Here is a 26,253-nt window from a genome sequence, read left to right on the forward strand (position 1 = left end):
TTAAGTGAAATAAGTCAGGCCCAAAGAAACATAGGTCCCATGGTTTCTCTTATTTGCAATTACTAGTATAAGACTAAGACAAGCAGAAAAGGTCAAAAGCTATATACAAAATAAAACCACATACCTACAGTCAGCTGATATTTGACAAAGGAACCAAAGATATACAGTGGAAAAAACACAGCCTCTTCAACTACTGTTGCTGGGAAAACTGGGGGGGCCACATGCAAAAAACTAAAAGTCGACCCCAGTCTGTCACCATGCACCATCAACTCAAAATGGATTAAAGACCTTAACATCAAACCTGAATCTCTGAAACTACTGCAGGATAGAGTAGGAGAGACACTTGAACTTATAGGCACAGGCAGGAGCTTCCTGAACAGAGTTCCAGGGTCACAACAAATTGGAGAGAGACTTAAAAAATGGGACTACCTAAAGATAAAAAGTTTCTGCACAGCTAAAGTTATAACAACCAAGCTAGAAAGACAACCAACTAACTGGGAAAAAGTATTTACCAGCAATATATCAGACAAGGGGTTAATATCCAGTATATACAGGGAACTCAAGAAACGAATCCCCCCCAAACCTAACAAACCAATTACTAAATGGGCAAAGGACCTAAAGAGAGACTTCTTAGAAGAAGAGATAACAATGACAAAGAAACACATGAGGAAATGTTTACCATCCCTGGTTGTAAAGGAAATGCAAGTAAAGAATCCTGAGATACTACCTTACCCAGTCAGAATGGTGCACATCCTAAAGTCAGCCAACAACAAATGCTGGAGGGGATGCGGAGAAAGTGGAATCCCATTACACTGCTGGTGGGGGAATGTACAGTTATACAACCACTTTGGAAAGCAGTCTGGAGGGTTTTTAGAAAGCTAAATATTGACCTCCCTTATGACCCAGTCATACCACTTCTAGGCATCTATCCTGAACAACAGGAACCAGGATACAAGGACACATGCACCTCCATGTTTATTGCAGCACTGTTCAGAATAGCCAGGATATGGAAACAACCCAGATGTCCCACCACAGATGAATGAATTAAAAAATTGTGGTATCTATACACAATGGAATATTAAGCAGCCATTAGAAAGGACAAAATAATGGCATTTGCAGGGAAATCATGTTGAGCGAGGTAAGCCAAGAGCAAAGAGACAAACAGCACATGGTTTCCCTGATAAGTGGATGTTAAATCCGAAAAGTAAGGTGATACGACAAAATTAACAAGGCGTAAGAAACAAAGGACTTCCACTCATCTGGTTGAATCACTACTAAATAACCCCACGCTGCTGATCACATATATGGTATATATGTGCACACCGGAGAGAAACCAGGAGGAGGACACAGAACTAGAGGGAATTAGGGAAAAACATTCAACAGTGGAGCCCATCAGCTGCACTGGACATTGATCAAAATGAACTAAGCAACTCAATGGCAGTGATGGGAGGGAGAGAAAGAGTGGGGAAGAGGGAACAGCTGATGCCATGCAAAGCAAAAGAAATGTACATACCACCCAATGCGGAAGAAATAGCTGTATTGTCAAAGCTCATAGAACTCATAAATGTTATAGACCTTGATAGACAATTTGCCCCATGAAATTTAGAATGTGTTTGTGACTTTAACTAAGCATCACTATCCCACAATACTGTGAAATTTGGGAAAATATATAATCACTTAATCACAATAAAAATTTGAAGAAAAAAAAGCTATGTACATATGACCATATAAGATGATGTTAAGTGAAATGAACACCAAGATAGGGACACAAGTGGTTATTTTTCTTGCTATTGTTTTTAACATATTTAAAATGTACTATGTGATATATTTTTTTTTCTCTTGGATGTTCTTCCTCCACAGAATAGCCCCCGTTTTCACTGTATTTGATGTCAGTGCCCTGCATCTTGTATATATATATATATTTCAAATTTGGGAGGGGAAGGGAAATAACAAAATGCCGAAATGAGGATACAGGTTGACCCATTATAACAATGAAATGCACAAGACATTATGTTGAAAACAAACTTTACAACTTGGTGAGGGGGAGGAGTTGGAGAGGTGGATTGGGAAGGGATGGTAGGGGAAAAACAAAGGAAGAGGTAGCAATGCCCCATAGGATATGTACTCATGACCTTACTCATGTAACTGTAACTCCTCTGTACATACTTTTACAGTAAAATATAAAAATAAAAATGAAGGGCAGAATAGTGAGTGTATCAGTAACAGGAAGATTATGCAATTTAAAATTGGATGGTCAGGAAAGGCCTTATAGGGAAGAAAATCTTTAAGAAATGGCTTGTTAAGGAGGATGTCTTGTGAATATGTAGGAAATGGAAAAGGGATACAGACAGATGTGCACTCATTTTCATAATAGCACAAATTGAAATGGCCAAAAGTATAAACAATTTAAATGCTATACATATGGTAGAATATTATTGAGCCATAAAGGAAGTTCTGATAAATGCTTGAATATTTTGCTAAGTGAAATGAGCCTGACGTGAAAGGACTAGTATTGGATAATTATACTTCTATAAAGTATGTAGAAGAGAAAAATTCAGGGGCTGGGAAGGTGGCTCAGTGGTAGAGCGCTTGCCTTGCATGCTTGAGGCCCTGGGTTCCATTCCTCAGCACCACATAAGCAGAAAAAAAAAGCCGGAAGTAGCACTGTTGCTCAAGTGGTAGAGCACTAGCCTTGAGCTGAAGAGCTGAGGGACAGTGCCCAGGCCCAGAGTTCAGGCCCACGACCAGACCCCCCCTCCCCCCCCCAAAAAAAGAAAAATTCACAGTGACAGAATGTAGAATAAGAGAATTGGGAGTGGGGAGTCAGTGCCTAACTGGTGAGACAATGTAATACAATGTAAAGTGTTATACAACATAGTGTATATAATGCCTATGAATTGTACACTGATACGTAGTTAAACTATCAAATTTTATATATTTTTCCATGCAAAATAAGGCATTTATAAAATGCAAATGACACTATAGGAGTTAACAGAAAAGATTCTTTTAATAATTTTTTATCATAAAAAGAGTTACAGAAATGGGAACCATGATTATTCATGAATATAAGTGGTTAGGTAGATGGGATGGTAGAGAGGCTTTTAGAAATTATCTTTTAATTGTTTTCATCTTTGATGAGTTTTCTTAACTCAGGATAAAGTTGGGAGAGAAAGATAAAGGCTTGAGGAAAGAAGAGAAGGAATATTGTTATCTTAGGGAAAATGCGAAGTACATGATTTTTGACTGTAGTACATATGTTTATTAGGGATACTATGGTCTAGTAGATAAAAGTGATCCTGAGCTTATAAGACATACCAGTCATTGGAGTTTTGTTTTTTTTTTTCTGGTCATTTATTCATTCTACCACTTGAATAAAGATGAACGATGAAAAGAAGTAAGTGGATTTGATCATTGGAGGAGAGGAAGTGAATAAATAGTGACCAAACTTTAGGAATGACAATTTCTGTGGATATTGAAACCATCAAGAATTATATCAGTGGTAATGTGGGAGAGAGTCTAGGACTAAAATACTTATAGAATGAATAGAGTGGCTTAGGGATTGATTATAACTGCATCAAGGAAGGATTGGTGGGTCCTATCCTATAATTTTCAGTGTGGAAAGTTTTGAAAAATGCTCCTATAAACAATTGAATACTATTTTGTACTACATAATATTAATCAGATAAAGACTAAATGAACACTTTCTTAAAAAATTTTGTTAGGATTTTTACTTAGTAAGTGATTTTTCTTACCATTTGCTCTTGCTCTTAGTCTGCTTGACCTTTAAATGCTGGCATTTGAGGTTTGGTTTTTGTTCCTATCATCTTATCTGCTTGTCCTGAAATAGATGTAATCTGATCATCATGTAAATATACTCATGGAATATCAAGTGTGTGTTTCCACTCTTTACCATAAGCTTTAGAATTCAACTGCCTGTTTTGTGCCATTATTTGCATAACTAATATTGAACATACATAAAACAAATGTTGGATTTTTCTCTGCAGTCTTCCTTTCCCCTTAAGTTTCTACAATTTATTCAATTTTGCAACATTATCCACTTAATTACTGAGACTTTGACATTACTTTTATCTTTTTCTCACCATATACATTCTGGCATTCTGCCAGCTGACCTGTTAAGTCACTTCTTATGAGCTTTACTGCTACCCATAGACCTTTTGGTCTCAGTAGTCTAGGCTGTGATTTTTCAAACATAAGTTTTTGATTAAAGTCCATGATTGCTAATTAGGTTCTATCTTTTCTGATGAATTTTACTAGCTGACTTTAAATTTGAAATTATTCAAGTACATTTCTCCTAATCTGTTGATGGGAAGAATTGTATTAATCTGAGTATCCTAAGATAAGTATATGTATATAAAACATTTATAGAGTTTTGGGTACTATTTGTTATTGGTTAGTATATCTTTTTAAAGTTTTAAAGCATTTATGTTTTTCAAAGATTTGTCTAAGGGAAATATGTTGATGTTTAGGAGGAAAACATTAGAATTCATTGTTTGGCTTGGATTTGAAGAATGTATGGAATTAATTTGTGGTTCATATTTTGGTTAGAAAATAAGGTCATGTTTCTACATTAGCATTTTGAAGAGTTGATATCAGTCCAACAAGAATCATGCCAAATTAAATGTAACATTTTTCCAATAATGTTTAAAATTGTTCCTGTAACTTTCAGTCCTTTTAATCAATTAATTGCTTTTTTTCTGCAGTAATTGTAGGCAGCTGAGTTAAAAAAAAATGAACCTTATTTCAATGTTTTATGTTTAAGAATTTCACTTTAAAATAGCAACTTTGACTATTCCAGTACTAGAAACCTCCAAGAAATAAGGGATTATATTATATGAGAAGTATAACATATAGAAAATGAGAATGATTAGTTGGTTCTCAATGTAAATATAAAACATTTAAAATTTTAATTTTGGTTTAGCAACTTTTACTTAGCTAAAGTTAATCTTTGAGAGAGAGAGAGGGAGTGTGTGTGTGTGTGTGTGTGTGTGTGTGTGTAACACACACTCAGGGCCTCAGCTCTTGCTTAGTTCTTTTTTGGGGGGGGAGGGGTCCGGTTGTGGAGCCTGAACTCTGGGGCTGGGTGCTGTCCCTCAGCTCTTCAGCTCAAGGCTGATGCTCTACCACTTGAGCCATAGCGCCATCTCCGGCTTTTTTCTTTTTGCTTATATGGTGCCAAGGAATCGAACCCAGGGCCTCAGGCATGCAAGGCAAGCGCTCTACCACTGAGCCACCTTCCCAGCCCTCTTGCTTAGCTCTTATTGTCAAGGTGATGTACAGAGGTTTCAGTTACATAAGTAAAGTATTGAGTACATTTCTTGTCAGCCTTTTAGCTCTTTTTTTTCATGTGTCACTAGATTACTTAATTCATAAAATTACTTAAGATTCCTTTAAATCGTAAGCCTGAGAGCCACAGTTCAAAGAGTAGAGCTGTTAATTATTTAGTAAAATCATCATTATCACCAGTCAGTTAAAAATTGTCTCTCTATATATTTGGAAGTCAGTCATTCTATTATATGTTGGAAAACTAGACCAGTGTAGGAAATCTCTGATCTATGTGAATTATTTAGAAGCTAACCTGTTGCTCAACTTTCTTGCTCATAGCTGGCTGTTTACTACTTGAACCACATATCTAGTCTGACATTTTGCTGGTTAATTGGACATGGATTTTTCTGTCCAGACTGGCTTTGGACAACTTACTCAGTTTCTCCTGTTGTTATGGTACATTACACTACTCACGCATTTGCCACACTACAAGTCAAGACTGGTGCATTATTGTTAAATACTTGACTGATTTTCATAATTTTTTTTTTTTTTTGGGTCCAGTAGTGGGGCCTGAACTCTGGGCCTGGGCGCTGTCCCTCAGCTTTCAGCTCAAGGCTAGCACTCTACCACTTGAGCCACAGCACCACTTCCGGCTTTTTTCTTTTTTGCTTATGTGGTGCTGAGGAATCGAACCCAGGGCTTCATGCATGCAAGGCTCTACCACTGAGACACCTTCCCAGCCCCATAATTTTTTTTTTTAATACTAAAGTGGGATGCCATATTGCATTTGGAGAAGCACATTTAAAGTAATTCAAATTATCTGAAGTTTGAGACTTCTAAATATATGTTATAAAATTCCTGGTAGCAAAAAATACCTGAGTAGGTATTTCCTATATAGCCTGAACTCAGTAAGTACTTTATGACTGAATAAGATATAGGATGAGATCTCTTTTGACAGTGAACATCTATGGGTCCTACATCCCTTCGAGGAACCTAGAAAATTTGATTGAATTTATTCAAAGCTTTCTTTTAAAAATTTATTCTTGGAAATGATTGAATTTAGACATATTGAGTATATTATGAAAGTGAAATGAAGGTTATAAGATATGTAAATTTTTGACTTATTTAATGATTGGCACTCTTACTGCATATAGCTTTCACTTTTTAAAGCAGTACTGACTTAAATGGGGTTTAAATAAGTTAGGCCAGCATATTCAACCTCTATTCCATGGAAAATCTGTTACACCTGTTTTGTTACACCTGTTTTCCTGCTTAATAATTAAATTTCCTGAATCTTAAAATTGGCTGTTTTCATCAATTCATCATAAAATGATAGTTTATTGCCATTTAAGAGTAGTGTTGATTTACTTTATATTCCTATATTTCTTAGCTCACTGAAATGCAAACTGAAAGTAGCTATTACAGTCCCCAAAAAGTAAAATCTAAAGAAGTATTGTGTTGGGAACAAGAAGGAACTACAGTTGAGGTAAGCTTTCAACATCTTAATGTTTTGAATGTTCATAAAGTTAATATGCATTGTCATAATAGTTTATTTAAAATATTCTTATAGTTTCATGTTTCTGTTTTAGTAACTACTATTGGTTAAGATAAGTTTCCTTTAACAAATACTTTATTATAATATATAACAAGAATTGATTTCATTTAACTTGTATGTGTGTGAATACTAGGTGTGTATTTATAATCATGAAGTGCCAATAATTACAGATACAAAGGCTGAAGATCCACAGGCAAGAACAGTTTCTTTAATAGAGTTTATGATCAAAGGACAGTATGTTTGGAAAGGCCATAGCCCTAAAGATGTTTGACTAATTTATAAATTCTTCAAGGAAAGCCTGTAACATTTTTTTAAAATTCATATTCTAGTTCTAACCTTCCTCTTCTCCTTATAGGCTCTTATGATGGGAGAGCCTTTCTTTGACTGCCAGATTGGGTTTGTAGGTTGCAGAGCCATGTGTCTGAAAGGAATTATGGGGGTTAAAGATTTTGAAGAAAATATGAACAGAAGTGAAACTGTAAGTGAGAAACTTTTCTTTCCTGTTGTATGGGAGCTTCTTTGTACAACTATTTAAAGATAATTTAAAGAACCCTTTCCTTTCTTCTTTTTTTTTTTTTTTACTAGAATGCAGAAATAATGAATTTGCTCAACCATATAAAAAAGACTTCCTGTCTTTGTTTTGAGATAGGAGGTTTTTTTTTTTGTGTGTGTTCTATAAGAAACTAGAACTCAGCAATTAGTACCTATACAGTAGTTCCAAATACTTTCTAGTTCATAATTTTTTTTTGTTTATGGCAACTACTAGGAGTTTATTTTTGGTTTGGTGAAATGAAATATACACTTGAAATGGAGACAGCATTCCTTATCTGTTGATAAGATCTCAAGTTATAATAATGTGTGTTGGGTGAATGGGTGTTACAAAACCAAGGCTTTATTTTCTAAAGTAGAATAATGAATTTTACTCCTGTTCAAAATTTTATATTGGTTTTCAGGAAGCATGTTTCTTCATTTGTGGTGAAAATCTGAGTACAAAAGGTTTGACATACCTTACAAATTCATTATTTGATTATCGAAGCCCAGAAAATAATGGTACCCGTGCAGAATTTATCTTGGATGCGACTCATCATAAGGTCAGATGATATATATTTGAGCCATATTCTAGGCAGCAATTGAGTTGACATATTGTGGAAATACTTGTCTTTGCTTTCTTTGTCCTGGAGTAGTGTCTTCATAAATGCTAATTGCAGCTGGGCACCCATGGCTCACGCCTGTAATCCTAGCTACTCAGGAGGCTGAGATCTGAGGATTGCGGTTCAAAGCCAGGCTGGGCAGAAAAGTTCGTGAGACTCTTATCTCCAATAAACCACTAGAAAACCAGAAGTGGCCCCGTGGCTCAAGTGGTAGAGTGCTCACCTTGAGCTGAAGTGTGTAGGGACAGCATTTAAGCCCAGAGTTCAAGCCCCATGACCAACAAAAAAAAAAAAAAAAAAGAAAAAAGAAAAGAAAAAAAGAAAAATGCTAATTGCTTATTGAAATTTTTTGACTGTTTCATCTACATATAGAAATGATTAAGAAATGCATAGAAAATGTTTAGTTATATGTCTTATATAAACATAGTTTGTTTACTCATGTTCTGCTGTTCAAATAGTCAAGAAAGGAACATGTAGAGTTATCTTTATTAGTTAATGTAAACCCCAGAGTGTGGGATTGATGAGAAGGAAAGAATTTGACTTGATACCATGTATGCCTTTTAGTATAGTCTGAAAATTTTACTTCAGATTATACTATTTATGGAATTTTAATAAATTTATAGAATAAATAAAAAATGAAAATGTTACTTGAAGATTTAATAGAATGTATATTTTACATGTTAACCTTTTCATTGAGATTTACTTGCATAGTTTATATGTGCTGGGAAGGTGGCTCAGTGGTAGAGTGCTTTGCCTACCAGGCACAGAAAAGCCAGAAGTGGTGTTGTGGCTCTAGTGATATAGTGCGCCTTGAGCAAAAGAAGCTCAGGGACAGTGCCCAGGTCCTGAGTTCAAGCCCCAGGACTAGTCTCCCCCCCCCCCCCCCCCCAAATCAGTTCATAGTTCAAAGTAAACAATTCAGTATTACTGTTAAGTAACAAACATTGAGACTAGTGAATGTTCAGTGTTTGGACTGTTTCATATAAGTTTGTTAAAGAACTAGTTTTAAGAACTAACACTATTTAAAGTATACATTATTAGGTATTTTGTGGTGATGTTAAAGGTCAAGAGTGTACTATCTACTCTTATTAAAGATAATCATTTACTAGACATTGATAAAGTAGTCAAAATGTTGTAAAATTATGGGTGTCCTTTTGTATGCTCCATACAATGGTAGAAATACCATTACCTTTCTTGAGAAAGAATATAGGATAACCTGTATCTAGTTTTGTTTTGGCCATTGTTTTGAGTTGATACAATGTATATAAGGATATGTGTCTGCCCTGACAGGTTTTAACAGTTTCTTATATTAAAACATTGTGCTTGCATTGCTTTGTTGGCAGGAGACTTACACTGAGATTGCTGGAATGCAAAGATTTGGAGCTTTTTATATGGATTACCTCTATACAATGGAAAACACTAGTGTCAAAGGTATTAGTTTCTTTTTGGCTTATGTTTGTCTTTCCTTGAAAAACCATAACTCCTTAAAGTCAGTTGGCTCCTGAATGGCTTGTACTCTGTTAGATTCACCTTTGTACTTTTGGAATGGTTTAATTTTAATGTTGTATTAGAATTTTCCTGGCTTTTTAGCATTTTAAATCCTTTCCTTTTATAGTTGACTGAAAATAGGTTTGTGAATTAATATTCATATGTATTTAACATTAACGTTTTTATAGGTCAGTTTTTATTTTGCATTGTTAAAAAGAGACATTTTCTTTTCTGCATTAAGTATACTTATATATATTTTTTAGTTGGTTGTGGGGCTTGAACTCAGGGTGTAGGCATTGTCCCTGACCTCTTTTGCTTAAGGATAGTACTCTACCACTTTGATGCACAGTGCCACTTCCAACATTTTGAAGCCTACATAGTCCTATTAAGAAAGAGTTTTTTGTTTTAATCAGAAAAATAGGAGTAAATTTCAGAGATTATAGATTTTATTTCTTTTTTTAAAAAAATGATACATAGTTGTTTAAAGGAGTTTTAATTCAACATGTCAGTTCATAAAATTTATTTTGTTAGGAAACAAATACTGTTTTTAAATTTTTTATTAATATTTAATGTATACATTCAGATATGGTGAAATTATTTCAATCTTTTTTATATTGAAAATGATAAGTTATGTTTTTTGTTATTTTTCATATTAAACTAAAGATTTCTGGTTGGCATGATTGTATATACCTGAAATCTCAGCATTTGGAATTTGGAGGCAAGAGGATTTCAAATTTGAGATTAGCCTAGGCTAGTGAGATGCTGTTTCCCAAAAGAATCAAGGACCAGAGATGTAGCTCACTGATCAAGTACTTGCTTAGAATATGCAAGGCCTTGGGTTGTATGCTCAGTAAAACACACACACACACACATACACACACACACAACAATACACACACAACAATACACACATATATACAATTCTATGTGACAGGTAAGTACCACTAAGACCCAGTGAGTTTGTGGTAATTGATATGCTTGGTGATATGAATGCAAAAAAGGACAGTATGTTTCTCAAGAAGCCAACAGATAGTGCTAAACTAGGGATGTAAACATGTCCACATATTAAGAACAGTAGTATAAATAGGGAGTAGGAAAGATCCAGTTAAGAAATATAGCTTTTATTTGAAGTGCCAAATATTTCACAGAGGATTATCTTGAAAGATTGTTTTGTTTTGTTTTTCATTTTTAAGGCAGAGAGGAGAAAAGAGCACTACTTTTCTGCTTTTCCCTTTGGTATTTTCCCTTTAGTATTTGGTTTCATTGGACAGTAAGATTCATCTCTTTCCCTAAATTCTCTTTTATGGTAAGCTCATTTTTTTTTTTTTTGGTCAGTCATGGGGTTTGAATTCCGGGCCTGCTCACTGTCCATCAGCTCTTCAGCTCAAGGCTAGTGCTCTACCACTTGAGCCACAGTGCCACTTCGGCCTTTTCTGTGTATGTGGTGTGGTTGAATCGAACCCCGGGCTTCATGCATGCGAGGCAAGCACTCTATCACTGAGCCACCTTCAATGTGATCTCATTTATTTCCTTGGATTTATTTATTTTTAAGCACTAATTAAATTTTTAAAAATTACCTTTTTTATTTTTTGGTCCATCATGGGGTTTGAACTCAGGGCCTGGACACTGTCCCTGAGCCTCTTTTGTGCTAAAGGTTAGTGCTTTACCACTTGAACCACAGCTCTAATTCTGGCTTTTTCTCAGTAGCTTATTGGAGATAAACAGTCTCATTTACTTTTCTGCCTGGGCTGGCTTTGAACTGTGATCCTCAGATCTCAGCCTCCAGAGTATCTAGAATTACAGGTATGAACCACTGGTGCCTGGCTAAGAATTATCTCTAAGTAGTTGTACAAACTACTTAATTCAACATCATGTTTTCTTCATGAATTTAAGTGCCTTGTGCCTTCATGTGTTTTTGAATCCTGTATTTGTATTTCTACTTTAGACTCTTTAGAGGCTCAGGATTAAATATGTAATGTGTACTCGACATATTTACATTGGTTTGTCACAGATATCTAAGAACTTACTAGGTTCAGAATTATTATCTCCATGTTTACTATCTATTCTGTTCCTAGGATTCATACATTATTATATTTTATCAAATTTTGTTTTCAAAAGTATGTACTCAATGAAATTCTATGCTTTCATCAGAAAGGCTGACATTGCCCCATTCATAAGGAAATGGAAAGACTTGGAAAAAGTTGTATTAAGCAAAGTAAGCCACACCCAAAGAAACATATGCTTTACCTCATTTGTAATAGTTAGAATGTACCTTTAAGTCTACAAGTGGATAGTACCAATGGATAGTAAGAGACAAATAGTTACACTTGGGTGTGATTAATTAAACAGTACTTTAGACATTCACAAAGTGAGAAGGAGAGGATCACAAGGACTCAATAACTATTGTGCAAATGATCATATAAAATGATACTTATTGAAATAAACTCCAAGAAATGGAAAGAAGAGGTTTTTTTAAAAAATTGTATTGCTTGTGGTTCTTTTTTTTTTCTTTTTGTCTTTGGTGTATTCCCTTTTGTCGCTGTTTTTGATTTCTCTACTCTGTCTTGTATTTAAGTTTATCTTATCTGGGGAGGGGAAAGGAATGCACAGAAATGGTGGGATAAAAGCCAAACCAATTTAGCAGTGATACTTAGGCACTGTGTTGGAAATGAACTATACAACTTGGGGGGTTAGGGGACAAAAACTGGGAGGGGGTACCACTGTTCAAAAAAAATGTGCTCATTACCTGACTTATGTAACTATAACCCCTCTGTATATCACCTTTACAATTACATTTTTTGAAAAAGAAAACTATCTCAAACAATCCTGTTCTCATTAGCTTGACTGTTAATCCCCATGCAATATACCATAAACTCTAGATTTTAGTAGCTTTCTTGCTTCCACTCTTCTGTCAATAATCGAAACTGTATTACATAAGATGCTCAAAAACTTCCAATACTTTATTCAGAATTAGAATTTCAGTACTTTACCAAATTCTGGTCTTTTAATTACTTGGTGCGTATTGATAACTATTAAGAAAGATAGAGTCAAGCTAAGTATTGGTGGCATCTGCCTATAATCCTAGCTTCTCAGGTGATTAATATCTGAAAAATCATGGTTTAAAGTTAACCCTGGAAAAGGTTCTATTTCCTCTTGACCAGAAAAATGCCAGATTAGTGGTATGGTTCAGGTTGGTAGAGCATCAGCTGTGAGAAGAAAGTCAAGCAATAGTGAAGGACCCTGAGTTAGAGCCCTGGTACCATGAACTTTGCTGCCTGGGCTGGCTTTGAACTGTGATCCTCAGATCTCAGCCTCCTGAGTAGCTAGGATTACAGGTGTGAGTCACTGGCACCCAGCTTTCCTGTAGTTTTTAAAAGATAAAAAACGATGTATGCTTCCTAGATCGTTTTTATATTTGTTATTGAGAAGCTAGTAGTTTAATTTTTGTTTTTTAGTTTTTGATAGATAAATTTTGTTGTGCATTTTTTGAGCAGTCTACTGTAGCATAGATAACTTTAGTAATTTCTTTTTAAGCAAAATGTTGGAATATAACATATATACCAAAAAATTGTGTGTATTTATCTATAGAATTTAAAATAATTATAGTGTCTTTACACAGAAGACGTGAATTAGCCATTGCTACTAGTAAATTTCTAAAATCTTTCTGTGCTACCAATTTCCTCCGTCACTAGAAGAAACTGACATTTGTAACAATCACTTTCTTGCTTTTGTTTTACCACTTATGTGTCTGCTTTCTTAATTGTGCAAGATTTGTTTTTTGAGAAAATAGTATTTTGTCTTAATTTAACCTGTGACCATAACATGTTCTTTTAAGAACTAAGCAATCATTTTATTTACTTGATTTTGGCTTTTAGGTAGCTGTGTTCAAATGTTTATCTTGTGGATCTTATTTACATTATATAGTAGTGATATTAGTGATGGCTAATATTTATTAGCTTTAAATATAAAGTTTTTTTCTAAGAGTTTTCTTCTGGGTCAAATAACTTAAATTTACTTTTTTACAATTATTATTAGGATATATTGTTCATGGTGCCTTATTATTATTATTATTATTATTATTATTGTTGTTGTTGTTGTTGTTGTTGTTGGTCATGGGGCTTGAACTCAGGGGTCTGGGTGCTGTCCTTGATCCTTGTTGTGCTCAAGGCTAGACTTCTACCACTTGGGCCACAGTGCCACTTCTGGTTTTATGTGTGTGTGTGTGTTTTAAAATTTATTGTTGAGGTGAAGTTCAGAGGGGTAAGATAGTGAGTACATTTCTTGTAGAATTTGTTACCCCTTCCCTCATACTTCTGGTTTTTGAGTGGTACTTGGAGTTAAGAGTCTCGTGGGGACTTTTCTGACCAGGCTGGCTTTGAACCTTGATCTTAAGATCTCAGCCTCTTGTGTAGATAGGATTACAGGCATGAGTCACTGGCACCCAGCTCATGGTGCTTTTTTTTTTTTTCCCCCAATCTCTGAGTTGTAGTTTGTTTTTTAAGCCTTACTTACACAGCAAGGGACTTTGTTGTTAAAATTTCACACATAGCTATAATATATTCCAATAAATCTCCCTTTAGTATTTTAAAAAACGTATTAGCTTATTAAATTTTCATAATTCCTTATGATTATACTTTATGGTTACTGGGAATCAGTATTATACATATCAGAAAAATGTATCATTAATTTTATATGTTTTACTTGATATTTAAGTGTGTGTATTTATAGATTTTTTTTCTGTTCTGACAGACAAAACTTTTTTAGCTTTTGGGTCATCTGGTTTAGAAAATATAAATACATTTTTCCATTCAATTGACATTAAAGATTAACTGTACTCATTTGTATGAATAGTATTTTTGTTCAAGTTATTAGAATATCCAAAAAAGCCCTAAAAGTGAAACAAGAATAACAAAAGAATCCGTCTATCTCTCTATTTAATATATGTGATACTTAAAATACTGATAAAGAATTTGACTTTTTGTAGGTTCTGCAAATCAACCAGAGTTTTCTTCAGGGAAAAGTGAAGATTTGGGATCAGTGCAAGAGAAATCTACCAAAAGCCTTGTTATAGGTCCGCTTGATTTTCGCTTGGATAGTAGTGCAGTACATAGAATTTTGAAAATGATTGTTTGTGCTATGGAACATGAATATGAACCATATAGCAAGCTTAAACCAGGTTTGTTTTTTAGCTTCCTTAATTACCAGATGATTTGAATAATTATACAACCTAGTTTGTCTTGTTTTCCTTATCTTCCCTCTTTAGTGTATTTTGCCTGTTAGCAAAGATTTAAATGTACTCATTTGTCAATTGATATAATGTGTGAAAGTTCTAAGAGATGTCATGGCCTGGAAATGTTTTGCATAAGAACTGTATTTACCAGCATTTGTTATAGTTTTTGGTATTCTGTTCAGTGTATACTTGTGAATTCTGATGATTTTTACATTGATAGATTTTTAAAGAGCCTCATAAAGTGATGGGTCCAAACTTACAAATATAATATTCAAGAAAATAAGTACTACTGATGAAAAAGAATTACTATAAAACTATTTTTTTACATGGTATAAAAGTTAAGTGTTCATTGTTTCAAAAAGTACATTTCTTTAATGTAATTAGGCAACTCTTGGTTAGTGTAGAAGAGAATAGCATAATTAGAGAATATAGGTATTAGTTAAGAACTCAGCTGATGGAGTCAGACTATGGCTTGGAATTTGCCTTCATCTGTTAACCTTAGGAAATTCACATCTTGTAACTTTGTTTTCTCTGTCTCTATTAAGGTATATAATTATAGCAGATGGCTAGTTGTCTCCTTAGTATCCATTATTCTCATATGAAATACATTTTTTTTAAAGTCCTGATTCTAGGACTGGAATTCAGGTCTGGGCACGGTCCCTGAGATTTGGTGCTCAAGGTTTGTATTCTACCATTTGAGCCACAGCTGAACTTCTAGCTTTTTGGTGGTTAATTGAGATAAGAGTCTCTTAGACTTTCCTGCCTGGGTTGGCTTTGAACCATGTTTCTCAGATCTCAGCTTCCTAAGTAGTGAGGATTACATGTGTGAGCCATTAGTGACTGACTTGAAATATAAATTTTTATAACAAATATAAAGACTATCTCAGATGTACTCATATGATTATCTTCTGGCTACTGGGATGAGAACTGAATTTTGGAATTTTAGTCATGACTAACAAAAAGATCATATCCCTCTCTCCTCTTCCTTTTGTCTAGAAAGCAGAAATAATGGCAGAAATTGGAACTGAAAGCTGTATGTTAAGGATAGCAGCAGAGCAGTAAGATAAAAAGAACTTAAAATCTCAGGACTTGTGGTAGCATGATGTCAGATCAGGTTCCTTTAGACTCAAATTGTGTGCAAAGAACTAACCACTATTTTTGTTGACCACATTGAAAAATCAATGTATCGCTAACACTGTAAAGGTTTTGTTCCTGTAAAACTTTTATCTCCTTACTTTGTACTTCTCTTTTCCTTTACCCCTAACACTTAGAAATTATTAGTCTTGCATTTCTAAAGTTTGGCCATTTCAAAAATGTTAATTAAGTGGAATAATTTATAATATAAGATTTTAGTATTGGCTTATTTTGCTATGTGTAATTCTCTGGAAGTTTATCCAAGTTGTTTACACCAGCATTTTGTTTTTATTGTTGAGAAGTGTTTTATTGTGTGTATGTACTACAGTTTGTAAAGTTAATCACACAATGAAGGACATTTAGAAGGAATCTTGCCTTTGGCTATTATAATAAAACTTTTTATGTGAACATAAATTTTCATTTCTTGGGAATTAAAGCTCAAGTGTGCAATTGCTAGGTTATATAGTGGTTGGATATTTAATTTTTTAAAAAGAAATTCCAAAATTCTTTTTAGTAATGCCTGTGAACTTATATTTCCATTAGCAAGGAATGTGTGCTCCAGGTTTTTTTTTTTTTTTTTTAGTCACTCTATTAGATCTGTAATTTTAACTGGCAATCTTGTCTTTTTGTAGTTTAAAATAGTATTTCCTTACTGACTAATATAGAATACCTCTTTTTTTCTTATTTGCTGTTTTAATATTTTTATTTTTATTTCTCCAGTGAAATATTTATTCAATCTTTTGCCCATTTTAAATTGGATTTTTTTCTAAAATTTGTATTATTTTCATTTTCTGTGATAATCTGTGATTTTTGCTTTTAGTTGATTTCTCTTTATGATGATTGAAGTTTATGTAGAAATTTGTTTGTTTTTTCAATTCTCTTGATTCAGCAAATATCATTGTTGAAATACCTATCCTTCCTCCATTGAACTTGTTATGTAGCTTTGTCAAAAATCTATGTATGTGGGCTGGGAATGTGGCCTAGTGGTAGATGCTTGCTTAGCATGCATGAAGCCCCACCTTTGATTTCTCAGTACCACATACACAGAAAAAGCCAGAAGTGGCGCTGTGGCTTGAGTGGTAGAACACTAGCTTTGAGCTGAAGAGCTCAGGGAGAGTGCCCAGGCCCAGAGTTCAAGCCCTACAACTGACCAAAAAAACAAAATAAAATAAAAAAAACAACCCCCCCCCCCAAATCTATGTATGTCTGATTGTGGTATATCAAAACATGCATATAGAATATACTGACCAAATCAGGGTAATTGGCATTTTCTACTTCTTTCTTTTTATTTAAAACCTTCAAGCTCCTTTTTTCTACATCTTCATTATATATGCAGCAGATTATTATTATTATTGTGAACTATAGCCATGGAATACCAAAACTCATTCATTCTATCTAACTATGGTTTGAAACTTATCCAATCTTCCTTTAGCTCCTTCCCTATTCCTTACCTCCAGCCATTTATCTCAATTTTGAATACAATAAAGTAGACTAAGAAAAAATCATAGACATGTAGTTTCCTTTTAATAACTTAGCTCTGTCAACCTATTATGAAATGTCCTCATACCTAGCTTCAAGGTAATCTCTAGAAAAGCCCATACATCTCACAGATATTCGGAGCATTTTAGTGGTAAATGAAAGGAGCCATTTAGTGCACCAAGGTAGCCAGCAACTTTTCCTGTGTTGGGACTATGCAATAAATCTTTATTTAAGCCATTTGGTTATCTAAAAATAGATTTACATAAAGACACTGCTAGGTGACCTTAGTTTAATATGCAGGAAATCCTTATGTTGCATAGTGATTTGGGTATATAAAAATGATGATACAGCTAGATATAGTGTCACTTGTCATTCTGTCACCTGGGAGACAGGAGAATTTTGAATTATTGAGAGACTTTGATTACATTATAAAGACCTTGTGAAAACCAAACCCAAATCCAAAGAGACTTCGTAAAGTAATCTTTATAGTCAGGGGAAAAATTGGAATTGTTCTAGAATTCTAATTTAGAAGTTTTTTTTTTAATTAAAATAGATGTCTGTTTTGCCAATATCATTTGTTGAAGGGACCATCTTTTTCCAGTATATGCTTTGGATCCTTTTTTCAAAATTAGATGGCCGGGCCTGTGAGGTTGTTTCTGCCCTGACCTGGGTCTTCGGATTTGTTGCATTGGTCTTTAGTTCTATTTTTTGTATGTTTTGGCTTTGTAGTACATTTTTTTTTTTTGGGGGTCCGGTCGTGGGGCCTGAACTCTGGGCCTGGGCGCTGTCCCTCAGCTCTTCAGCTCAAGGCTAGCGTTCTACACTTGAGCCACAGTGCCACTTCCGGCTTTTTTCTTCTTGCTTATGTGGTGCTGAGGAATCGAACCCAGGGCCTCAGGCATGCAAGACAAGCACTCTACCACTGAGCCACCTTCCCAGCCCTTCGTAGTACATTTTGAAGCTCAGTTATATATATCTTCAGTTATAGATATCTCAGTTACATATCTTCAGCATTGTTCTTTTTAATTTAGGATTACTTCTGCCATTACGTTTGCTATTTAGGATTACTTCTGTTATATTCCCATATAAATTTTTTAATTGATTTTTTTTTTTTTTATTCTGTGAAGAATGACATTTGGACTTTCTGGGTATTGCATTGATCCTGTACATTGCTTTGGTAGTATGACCTTGTCACAGTATTAATTCTGCCTATCCATGAATGAGGGAGTTCTTTCTTTCTGATTTAAAAAAATTTTTTTTTCAAACTGTCTTGTTTTTATTATAGAGGTCTTTCACATTTCTTGTTTGAGTTAATACCTAGGTCTTCTATTGTTTTTGAAGTTCCTGATTTTTTTTTTTCTCAGTGTGTTCATTGTTAGTATATAGAAAAGCTACTGGACTTTGAGTGTTGGTTTTATAACCTGCTATCTTTTTTGTTGTGTTGTTAGTTTCTGTTAAGTAAACAATCATATCTGCAAATAGAAATAATTTGACTTCTTCCTTTCCTACTTGAATTTTTTCTTCTTTTTCCTGCCCTGTTGCTATGGTTAGAATTTCAAGTGCCAAATTAAATAAGAATGGGGAGAATTGACACCCCTGTCCTATTCCTGACTTTTGGGGAAATTATTTCACTTTTACCCTATTTTATAGGATGTTGGTGATAGCTATATTAATTCCAGGTACACTTCTTTTGTTTCTACTGTCTTTAGAGCTTTTGTCATGAAAGGATGTTGTATTTTGTCAGAGGCCTTTCCTGTATCAGTTGAGATTATTGGGCCTGGGAATGTAGCATAGTGGTAGAGTGCTTGCCTAGCATGCATGAAGCCTGGGTTGAATTCCTCAGTGCCACTGAACAGAAGGAGCCAGAAGTGGTGCTGTGGCTCATGTGGTAGAACATTAGCCTTTGAGCACAAGTAGCTCAGGGACAGTGCTCAGGTCTTTAGTTCAAGCCCCAGTACTGGCAAAAGAAAAAAAAAAGACTATCATCTGATTTTTTTTTTTGATATATTACTTTTGTTCATTTAAACATGTTGAAGTAGCCTTGCTCTCTGGCATAAAACAAACTTGATAATAGTGTATGATTCTTAAAAATGTATTTTAGGTGGTTTGCCAAAATTTTACTGAGAATTTTTGCATCGATGTTCATCAAATATGTTAGTCTATTATTGTTTGTGTGTGTGTGTGTGTGTGTGTGTGTGTGTGTGTGTGTGTGTATGTGTGTGTGCCTCAGTATTGTTTATGGAAAACTTTGAAAATTATTGATGTTCTTTCTTATAGATTTGATAGCATTCAGCAGTAAATCCTTCTGGTCCCAGGCTTTCCTGTATATTATAGATGTTTTAAATGATTGATTCAATTTTGGTAGGTCAACTGTATCTACATGTTTATCTATTTCCTCTACATTTTTCAGTTTATTTTAGTACAGATTTTCAAAGTATTCCCTCATGATCTTTTTATATGTCATTGGTATTTTTGTGACATTCTCTTTTTTTTAGCTCTAAGTTTATTAATTAGAGATATTTTTATCCATAATTTTATTAGAGCCATTGTTAGTCTCAGTAATTTCAAAGAGCCAACTTTTTGTTTCTTTGATTGTTTGTGTGGATTTTTTAGTTTTCATAAATTTCTGTCCTAATCTTTATTTTTCTTTCTGTTTGCTAATTTTGGGTTTGAACCATATCACAGGGTATAATCCTATCTTACGTTGCTGCTTTTCTAGAAGTTTGAACTACATCATTAGGCTATTTGAGATCTCTCTGATTTTTTGATATAGTCACTCATACCTATAAAATTTCCTATTAGCACCTCCTTTTCTGGTATATTTTGTCCCATTTTTAGATTTCAGGAACTTTTTGATTTTCTTTTGAAAAATTTTCTTCAATTTGATTTTTTTCACTTGTTATTCAATAATGTCTTGTTTAATTTCCATCCCTTTACCCTAAGTCTACATCTTTTCACCCTAAATCAAACATTTGTTAGTGAGATGTATTTCTTGTAGACAAATGATTACAAATAAGAAAAATTTATGTTGTACCTCATTAAAAAATTACACAAAATTTATTTTTGATTTTTCTTAAATAAATTTTACTTGCTTATTTGCAGTGCTATGGATTAAATCCAGGGTTTCAGGCTTATACCATTGAAAATTGCTGTGTGTATTTGCTTATATGTCTTTGTGTTTTAATGTTACCATCGAGTAATTGTGATGGAGTGTATCATACATATAGCCTATAAAGACAAAACTATGTTTTATGTTTCTTCTCTGAAAATGTTACTGACTTTTGTTCTACATGCATTTTGAAACTTAGTATTCTTTGTCTTTTTCATTTTAATATTTCTAGTCTTTCTGTAGTTCTTTATCACATTTGACTATTTACACATATCTCATGCCTAATAATGTTGACTAGCATTTGGTACAACCTTTAGTCATTTAGGTATATTTTCTTTTGCTCATCAAGTGTTTTTTTGTGTCTGTTTTTCTATTGCATTGTCTATTTCTGAATGATTTCTATACATTTTTATATTTTAAAATATGCTATGGATATAAGTCCTTTGTGGAGATCTCTGCTTGTGTATCTTTTCATCTTTAAATAGATGGCAAATATTTTTTCTCTTACTCTGTGTCTCACCTTAACGTGATCTAAATGATATTTCATGACTAAGCTATTATTTGGTGGAAGTTATTATTCTTCAAAAAAGAAAGGCCTTTTCAAAATATTTAAAAATAAATTATTTAATTTTTATATGGCTAAAACGTCAATATTTAGATTAATATATACTTCATTTTAAAGTAGCTTATTTTGCAACTGCTTCATTACTCAAAAGTGAAATGGAATTTGACTTTAAAATTTGGGGAAATGATTAACTCATTTTTCAATTTAAGAAAATTATTTTAAAATATTTTTGTTACTTTCATTTTAGAAATTAAAGATGAAAATCAAACTATTCTGAATCCTGAAGAAGTAGCTTCTCTGGAGGAATATATTCCTACTCGACATACAAGTGTTACTTTCCTTAAATGTACCTGCACGATTTTTATGGCTGAGTTTAACTTGCTAGATCATTTGCTTCCTGTCATTATGGGAGAAAAGGTATATGTGTAATATATCACTGCAACATATACAAGTCTGAAGTTTGTATAAATGGACATGTATAGCAATCTTAAAATATAAAATGGTCACTTTTATTTTCCAGAACTCAAGTAACTTCATGAATACTACAAACTTCCAGTCATTTCGGCCTTTGCCATCCATTCAGATACTGGTGGATAAAGTTAATATGGAACATTCTGTCCCGATGTATGCAGAACAGTTAGTGCACATGGTCAGCAGCCTGCCTCAAGCTTCTGATAATCTGCTTCATTACTGCTATGCACACTGCTACCTTAAGGTATGGAAAGTGAATTTCTTTCTTCATTAATACCTTTTTCATTAATGCTTTGAAAGTTTCGAGTACTTTTCCTTGTTGTTGGAGGTTGTAATTTCACATAATTAGTAGAATTCTAATAAATTTAGCTTTCTAATTTATTCTAATAAATTAAGCTTTCTTTATGACTCCAATATAATTTAAATAAAACAAATATATTAATTTAAAAGTATATTTGGATAATTCCAAATGACTGATACTTGTAAGTTAATGATAATTATAATTTTTGAAAATTTTACTTATTATTGATAATGATATTTATAAGCAGTGTGAAAGCCCTTTTAATATGAGCACTTTAAAAGACTAATGAGTTCTTTGAAGGAACATTGATATAGGAAAGGTAGTATATGTAACAAACCTTTCATTGGTATATAGAGTATTGAATGTTTTAAAAATAAAGCTTGAGGGCTGGGAAGGTGGCTCAGTGGTAGAGTGCTTGCCTTGCATGCATGAGGCCCTGGGTTCGATTCCTCAGCACCACATAACCAGAAAAAGCGGGATGTGGTACTGTGGCTCAAGCGGTAGAGAGCTCGCCTTGAGCTGAAGAGCTGAGGGACAGCGCCCAGGCCCAGAGTTCAGGTCCACCGGCAAAAAAAAAAAAAAGCTTGAGTCCTTGTCTTGAATATTTAATTTTATATTTGATACTTATGTGGTATAGTATGTTTTCATACTTTTAGGATTTGATCGAACTTTTTTTGATTTTGATATAGCTAATATCTAATTGAATAAAAGGTATTGATAGGGACGTGGAAAAAGACATTGGAACATATTTATTGTGAAGGTGTTTTATAGCAAACGGAAACTGATGTTTTTTATCTTTGTGCTTGTTAAACATTTGTGAACATTTGAATCTTTTCCTTTTGTTTCAGATATTTGGTTTCCAGGCAGGACTGACATCTTTGGATTATAATGGTTCTTACTGCTTACCCGTCCAAATCATTCCCTCCTTCAGCACTGCTCTTTATGGTAAACACCTGAAACTCCCCACTTGCTGGTTAGTATTATATGTCAATTTTCCTTTTATAATTTTAGAAAGGAAAAATCCAGATGTATCTGTTTTATGCCCATATATTAGATGTCTACAAAATTAGCAAAAAACTTTATAATGTGTGAAATGTGTTAGCTCACAGCATCTTTAGTGATAGTAATAACTATGCATGGAGAAGTAACTGTTAATCCAATGTGGAGGTATAATAAAATGTTGCTGCTTCAGATAGTAGCAGAAGCTATCAATACAGTGCCCTTTTTCTAAAAGCCATAATGATTTAATAAATAGTTACAGTTACTATGAAGGCCAACATGTTTTTCTATTAAATTTTTTTTGTCAGTTGTGAGGCCTGAACTTTGGGCCTGGGCACTGTCCCTCAGTTCTTCAGCTCAAGCTTAGCACTCTGCCACTTGAGCCACAGTGCCACTTCGAGCTTTTTCTGCTTATGTGGTGCTGAGGAATTGAACTCTCATACATGTGAGGCAAGCACTCTTATCACTGAGCCACCTTCCCAGCCCCTATTATTATTTTATAGTTAGTATTCTCATCATAATACAGCTAGATACAATATATTTGACAAGTTTAGTAGCTTTTTCTTTTTTTTAAAGTAGAATTTTAATGCTTATTATCTCTTGTTTTATTTAGAGATGTTTTCTTAAATTCAAAGACATTTATAAACAAGGCAATGCTTACTGCTTGTATATTTTTCATTAAATGTAATGGTTTAAGTACATTGTTTAAGTAGATGAAATAATGTTTAAATATGAAAGTATTTTCTAGTAAAATCTTTATTCATTTTAAAATATAGACTATTTCAATTATTTAGCATGTGCCTTTGTTTTGTCATTTAAATTAGTAACCTTATTTTTGTAGAATATGCTTTCTATTATTTTTTAATTAATAGCATGATTTCTAGAAAAGTAAATGTTAATTTATCTAAATACTTCAGTTCTTTTAATAATATATAACTTATAAAATGAAATTTGTAAGGCAAATTCCCACATTTCTAGGAAACTTACCAGTTGATCTAGAAAATTAACTGAAAGTAGTAGTTGTAATGAAGTTTTTTTAAAAAAGGAATTCTGTAAAAGTAAGCCATTTCAAAGTTACTGTTGGCAGATTTTGTTTTATAATTATTCATTTGTAGTCCTTGCAGGCCACTTACTATAAAAAGAGGGATTTAACTTTTATTTGCCTTTACATAAAATGTTGTATTTGAACTAAATTTTATATTCTGTATTTCTTTTCTTTATTTTTTGTTGGTTGTGGGGCTTGAACTCACGGCCTGGGTGCTGTTCCTGAACTTTTTTCTTCCCATAGCACCACTTTGAGTTTTCTGGTGGTTAATTGGAGATAAGAGTCTCACAGACTTTTCCTGTCCAAGTTGGCTTCAAGCTGCAATCCTCAGATTTCAGTTTCCAGAGTAGCTAGAAATACAGGTGTCAGCCACCGGCTCCCAGCCTGTATTTCTTTCTTTCTTTCTTTCTTTTTTTTTTTTTTTAATGTTTTTTATTGTAAAAATAGTGTACAGAGGGGTTACAGTTAAATGAATAAGGTAGTGAGTACATTTCTTATGGAGCATTGTTACCTCCCCCTTGTTTTTTCCCTACCATCCCTTCCCCAACCTCCTTCCTCCCCCCTCAAGTTGTAAAGTTCGTTTTCTACATAGTATCTTGTACATCTCATTGTTACAATGGGTCAACCTGTTTCTTTGTTTTGTATTTCTTTTTTTAAATTTAATTTAATTTTTAAAAATTATTTTATTTTATTTTTTATTGTGAAAATACTGTACAGAGGGGTTACAATAACATGAGCAAGGTAATGAGTACATTTCTTATCAAGCATTGTTGCCTCCTCCTTTGTTTCCCCTTCCCATCCTGTATTTCTTTTATAAGGTTACATTCCTTTCCCTTAAGAAATACCATGAGATTTGTTATAGTACCTTCTGTTATTCTCAATCTTTATAAGTATTTCTGAAAAATATTAGATATATTCTGGTTTTTCTTTTATAAGACAGAAATAATTTCTACTCTGTAAAATACTGTAGTCTACTATATAAAACTCAATTTTTAAGGCCAAAATTTCTAAAATGAATTATATTCTTTACATAAATAATTGAACACTAAAATAAATAAGATGTGTTTTAAGGATATTATTAACCATAGCCAAGATATGAAATCAGCCCAGATATTCCTCAGTGGATGAACTGATTAAGAAAATATGGTATATGTATACAATGTTCTGTTCATCCATCAGAAAGAATTATATTGTATCATTTGTATGGAATGGAAAGACTTGGAAAACCTTGTAACAAGTAGGCCAGACCCAGAAAAACATGGTGCATGGTTTCCCTCATTTGTGGTAGGCTAGAATATGTCTATAAATCCACAAGTAAACATACTAGGTGATAAGCAAAAGGTTGCAAATGAATTAACTGAAATGTGATAGACTCTCTTGAGAGGACAAATAGTGCAATTCTTTAAAAAGACTAAGCCAAAGCCCAACAAAATAAGTACCAGAAAACAAACACTTGCAAGAGGTGAGGGAGGGGCAGGGAGAGAAGAGTAAAAGCATGAAGGGCGAAGTGGGGAGAATGCAGGCAAGAATTCATTGGACATATCACAGAATTGAGAAATAAAAGGGAAGGGGGATGAAGATGTTGAAGTGATGCCTCAGATCAAGATAGATTGTGTACATGAACTACTTTGTTAAAAGGAAAAGAATACATAAGTAACCTAAAGTCAATTAAAAAATTAATACATAAGTAACCTAAATTTGGGGAAGGATTGGAAGGGGTGAGTAAGAATGTTGAATGGGGTGACCATTCATCAGGATGCACTGTATTTATAAACTGCTTTGTTGAATGGTAATTCCTTTGTACAATTCCCTAAAATAATAAAAATATTCAAAAAGGACTTACTAGAAATAGAAAGATTGTCAAATTGGGGCTGGGAAGGTGGCTCAGTGGTAGAGCGCTTGTCTTGCATGCCTGAGGCCCTGGGTTCGATTCCCAGCACCACATAAGCAAAAAGAAAAAAGCCAGAAGTGGCGCTGTGGCTCAAGTGGTAGAGCGCTAGCCTTGAGCTGAAGAGCTGAGGGACAGCGCCCAGGCCCAGAGTTCAGGCCCCACGACCGGACCCAAAAAAAAAAAAAAAGAAAGATTGTCAAATTAGAAATCTAAAATCTAAAAAAATCTAAATGCTAAAAGCGTGAAATCTGAGAATGCTGGGAGTAATTAAAAGCACTGCTACATTATTTTGGTGATATTTTTATTGTCCTTTACATAGTATTAGTGCTTTGAAATAATTCATTTAAATTGCAATGTTTTTCTTTTTGTGCTGGCCAGTTATAATAATGATTAATAAATACTAAAGATGATAAATGAACTTTGCTAGGATTAGTCAATAGTATGTAGAGATTATAATACTGATCTCATAGAATTAGTGAATATTGATTTGGATAGAATTTTAGGCATTCTCAATTTCTGAGTCTTACCATGCACAATTTATAATCTGCCACT

The 26,253-nt window shown here is 33.7% G+C and overlaps 1 protein-coding gene across 4 annotated transcripts in view; it reads left to right on the forward strand.

Moving 5' to 3' along the window:
* Positions 1-26,253, forward strand: part of Vps13b (vacuolar protein sorting 13 homolog B) — a 515,578-nt gene that overhangs the window by 44,887 nt on the left and 444,438 nt on the right. For all 4 annotated transcript variants that reach the window (XM_069991130.1, XM_069991132.1, XM_069991133.1 and 1 more), the window contains exons 9-16: positions 6,674-6,769; positions 7,194-7,316; positions 7,792-7,929; positions 9,333-9,420; positions 14,462-14,653; positions 21,242-21,411; positions 21,515-21,709; positions 22,615-22,739. In XM_069991130.1, coding sequence (XP_069847231.1) covers positions 6,674-6,769; positions 7,194-7,316; positions 7,792-7,929; positions 9,333-9,420; positions 14,462-14,653; positions 21,242-21,411; positions 21,515-21,709; positions 22,615-22,739 — 1,127 coding nt within the window. The remainder of the gene's footprint in view (positions 1-6,673; positions 6,770-7,193; positions 7,317-7,791; positions 7,930-9,332; positions 9,421-14,461; positions 14,654-21,241; positions 21,412-21,514; positions 21,710-22,614; positions 22,740-26,253) is intronic.

Source organism: Dipodomys merriami, unplaced genomic scaffold (genome assembly GCF_024711535.1).
Source record: "Dipodomys merriami isolate MVZ:Mamm:240054 unplaced genomic scaffold, mDipMer1.0.p SCAF_4, whole genome shotgun sequence".
Lineage (NCBI taxonomy): Eukaryota > Metazoa > Chordata > Mammalia > Rodentia > Heteromyidae > Dipodomys > Dipodomys merriami.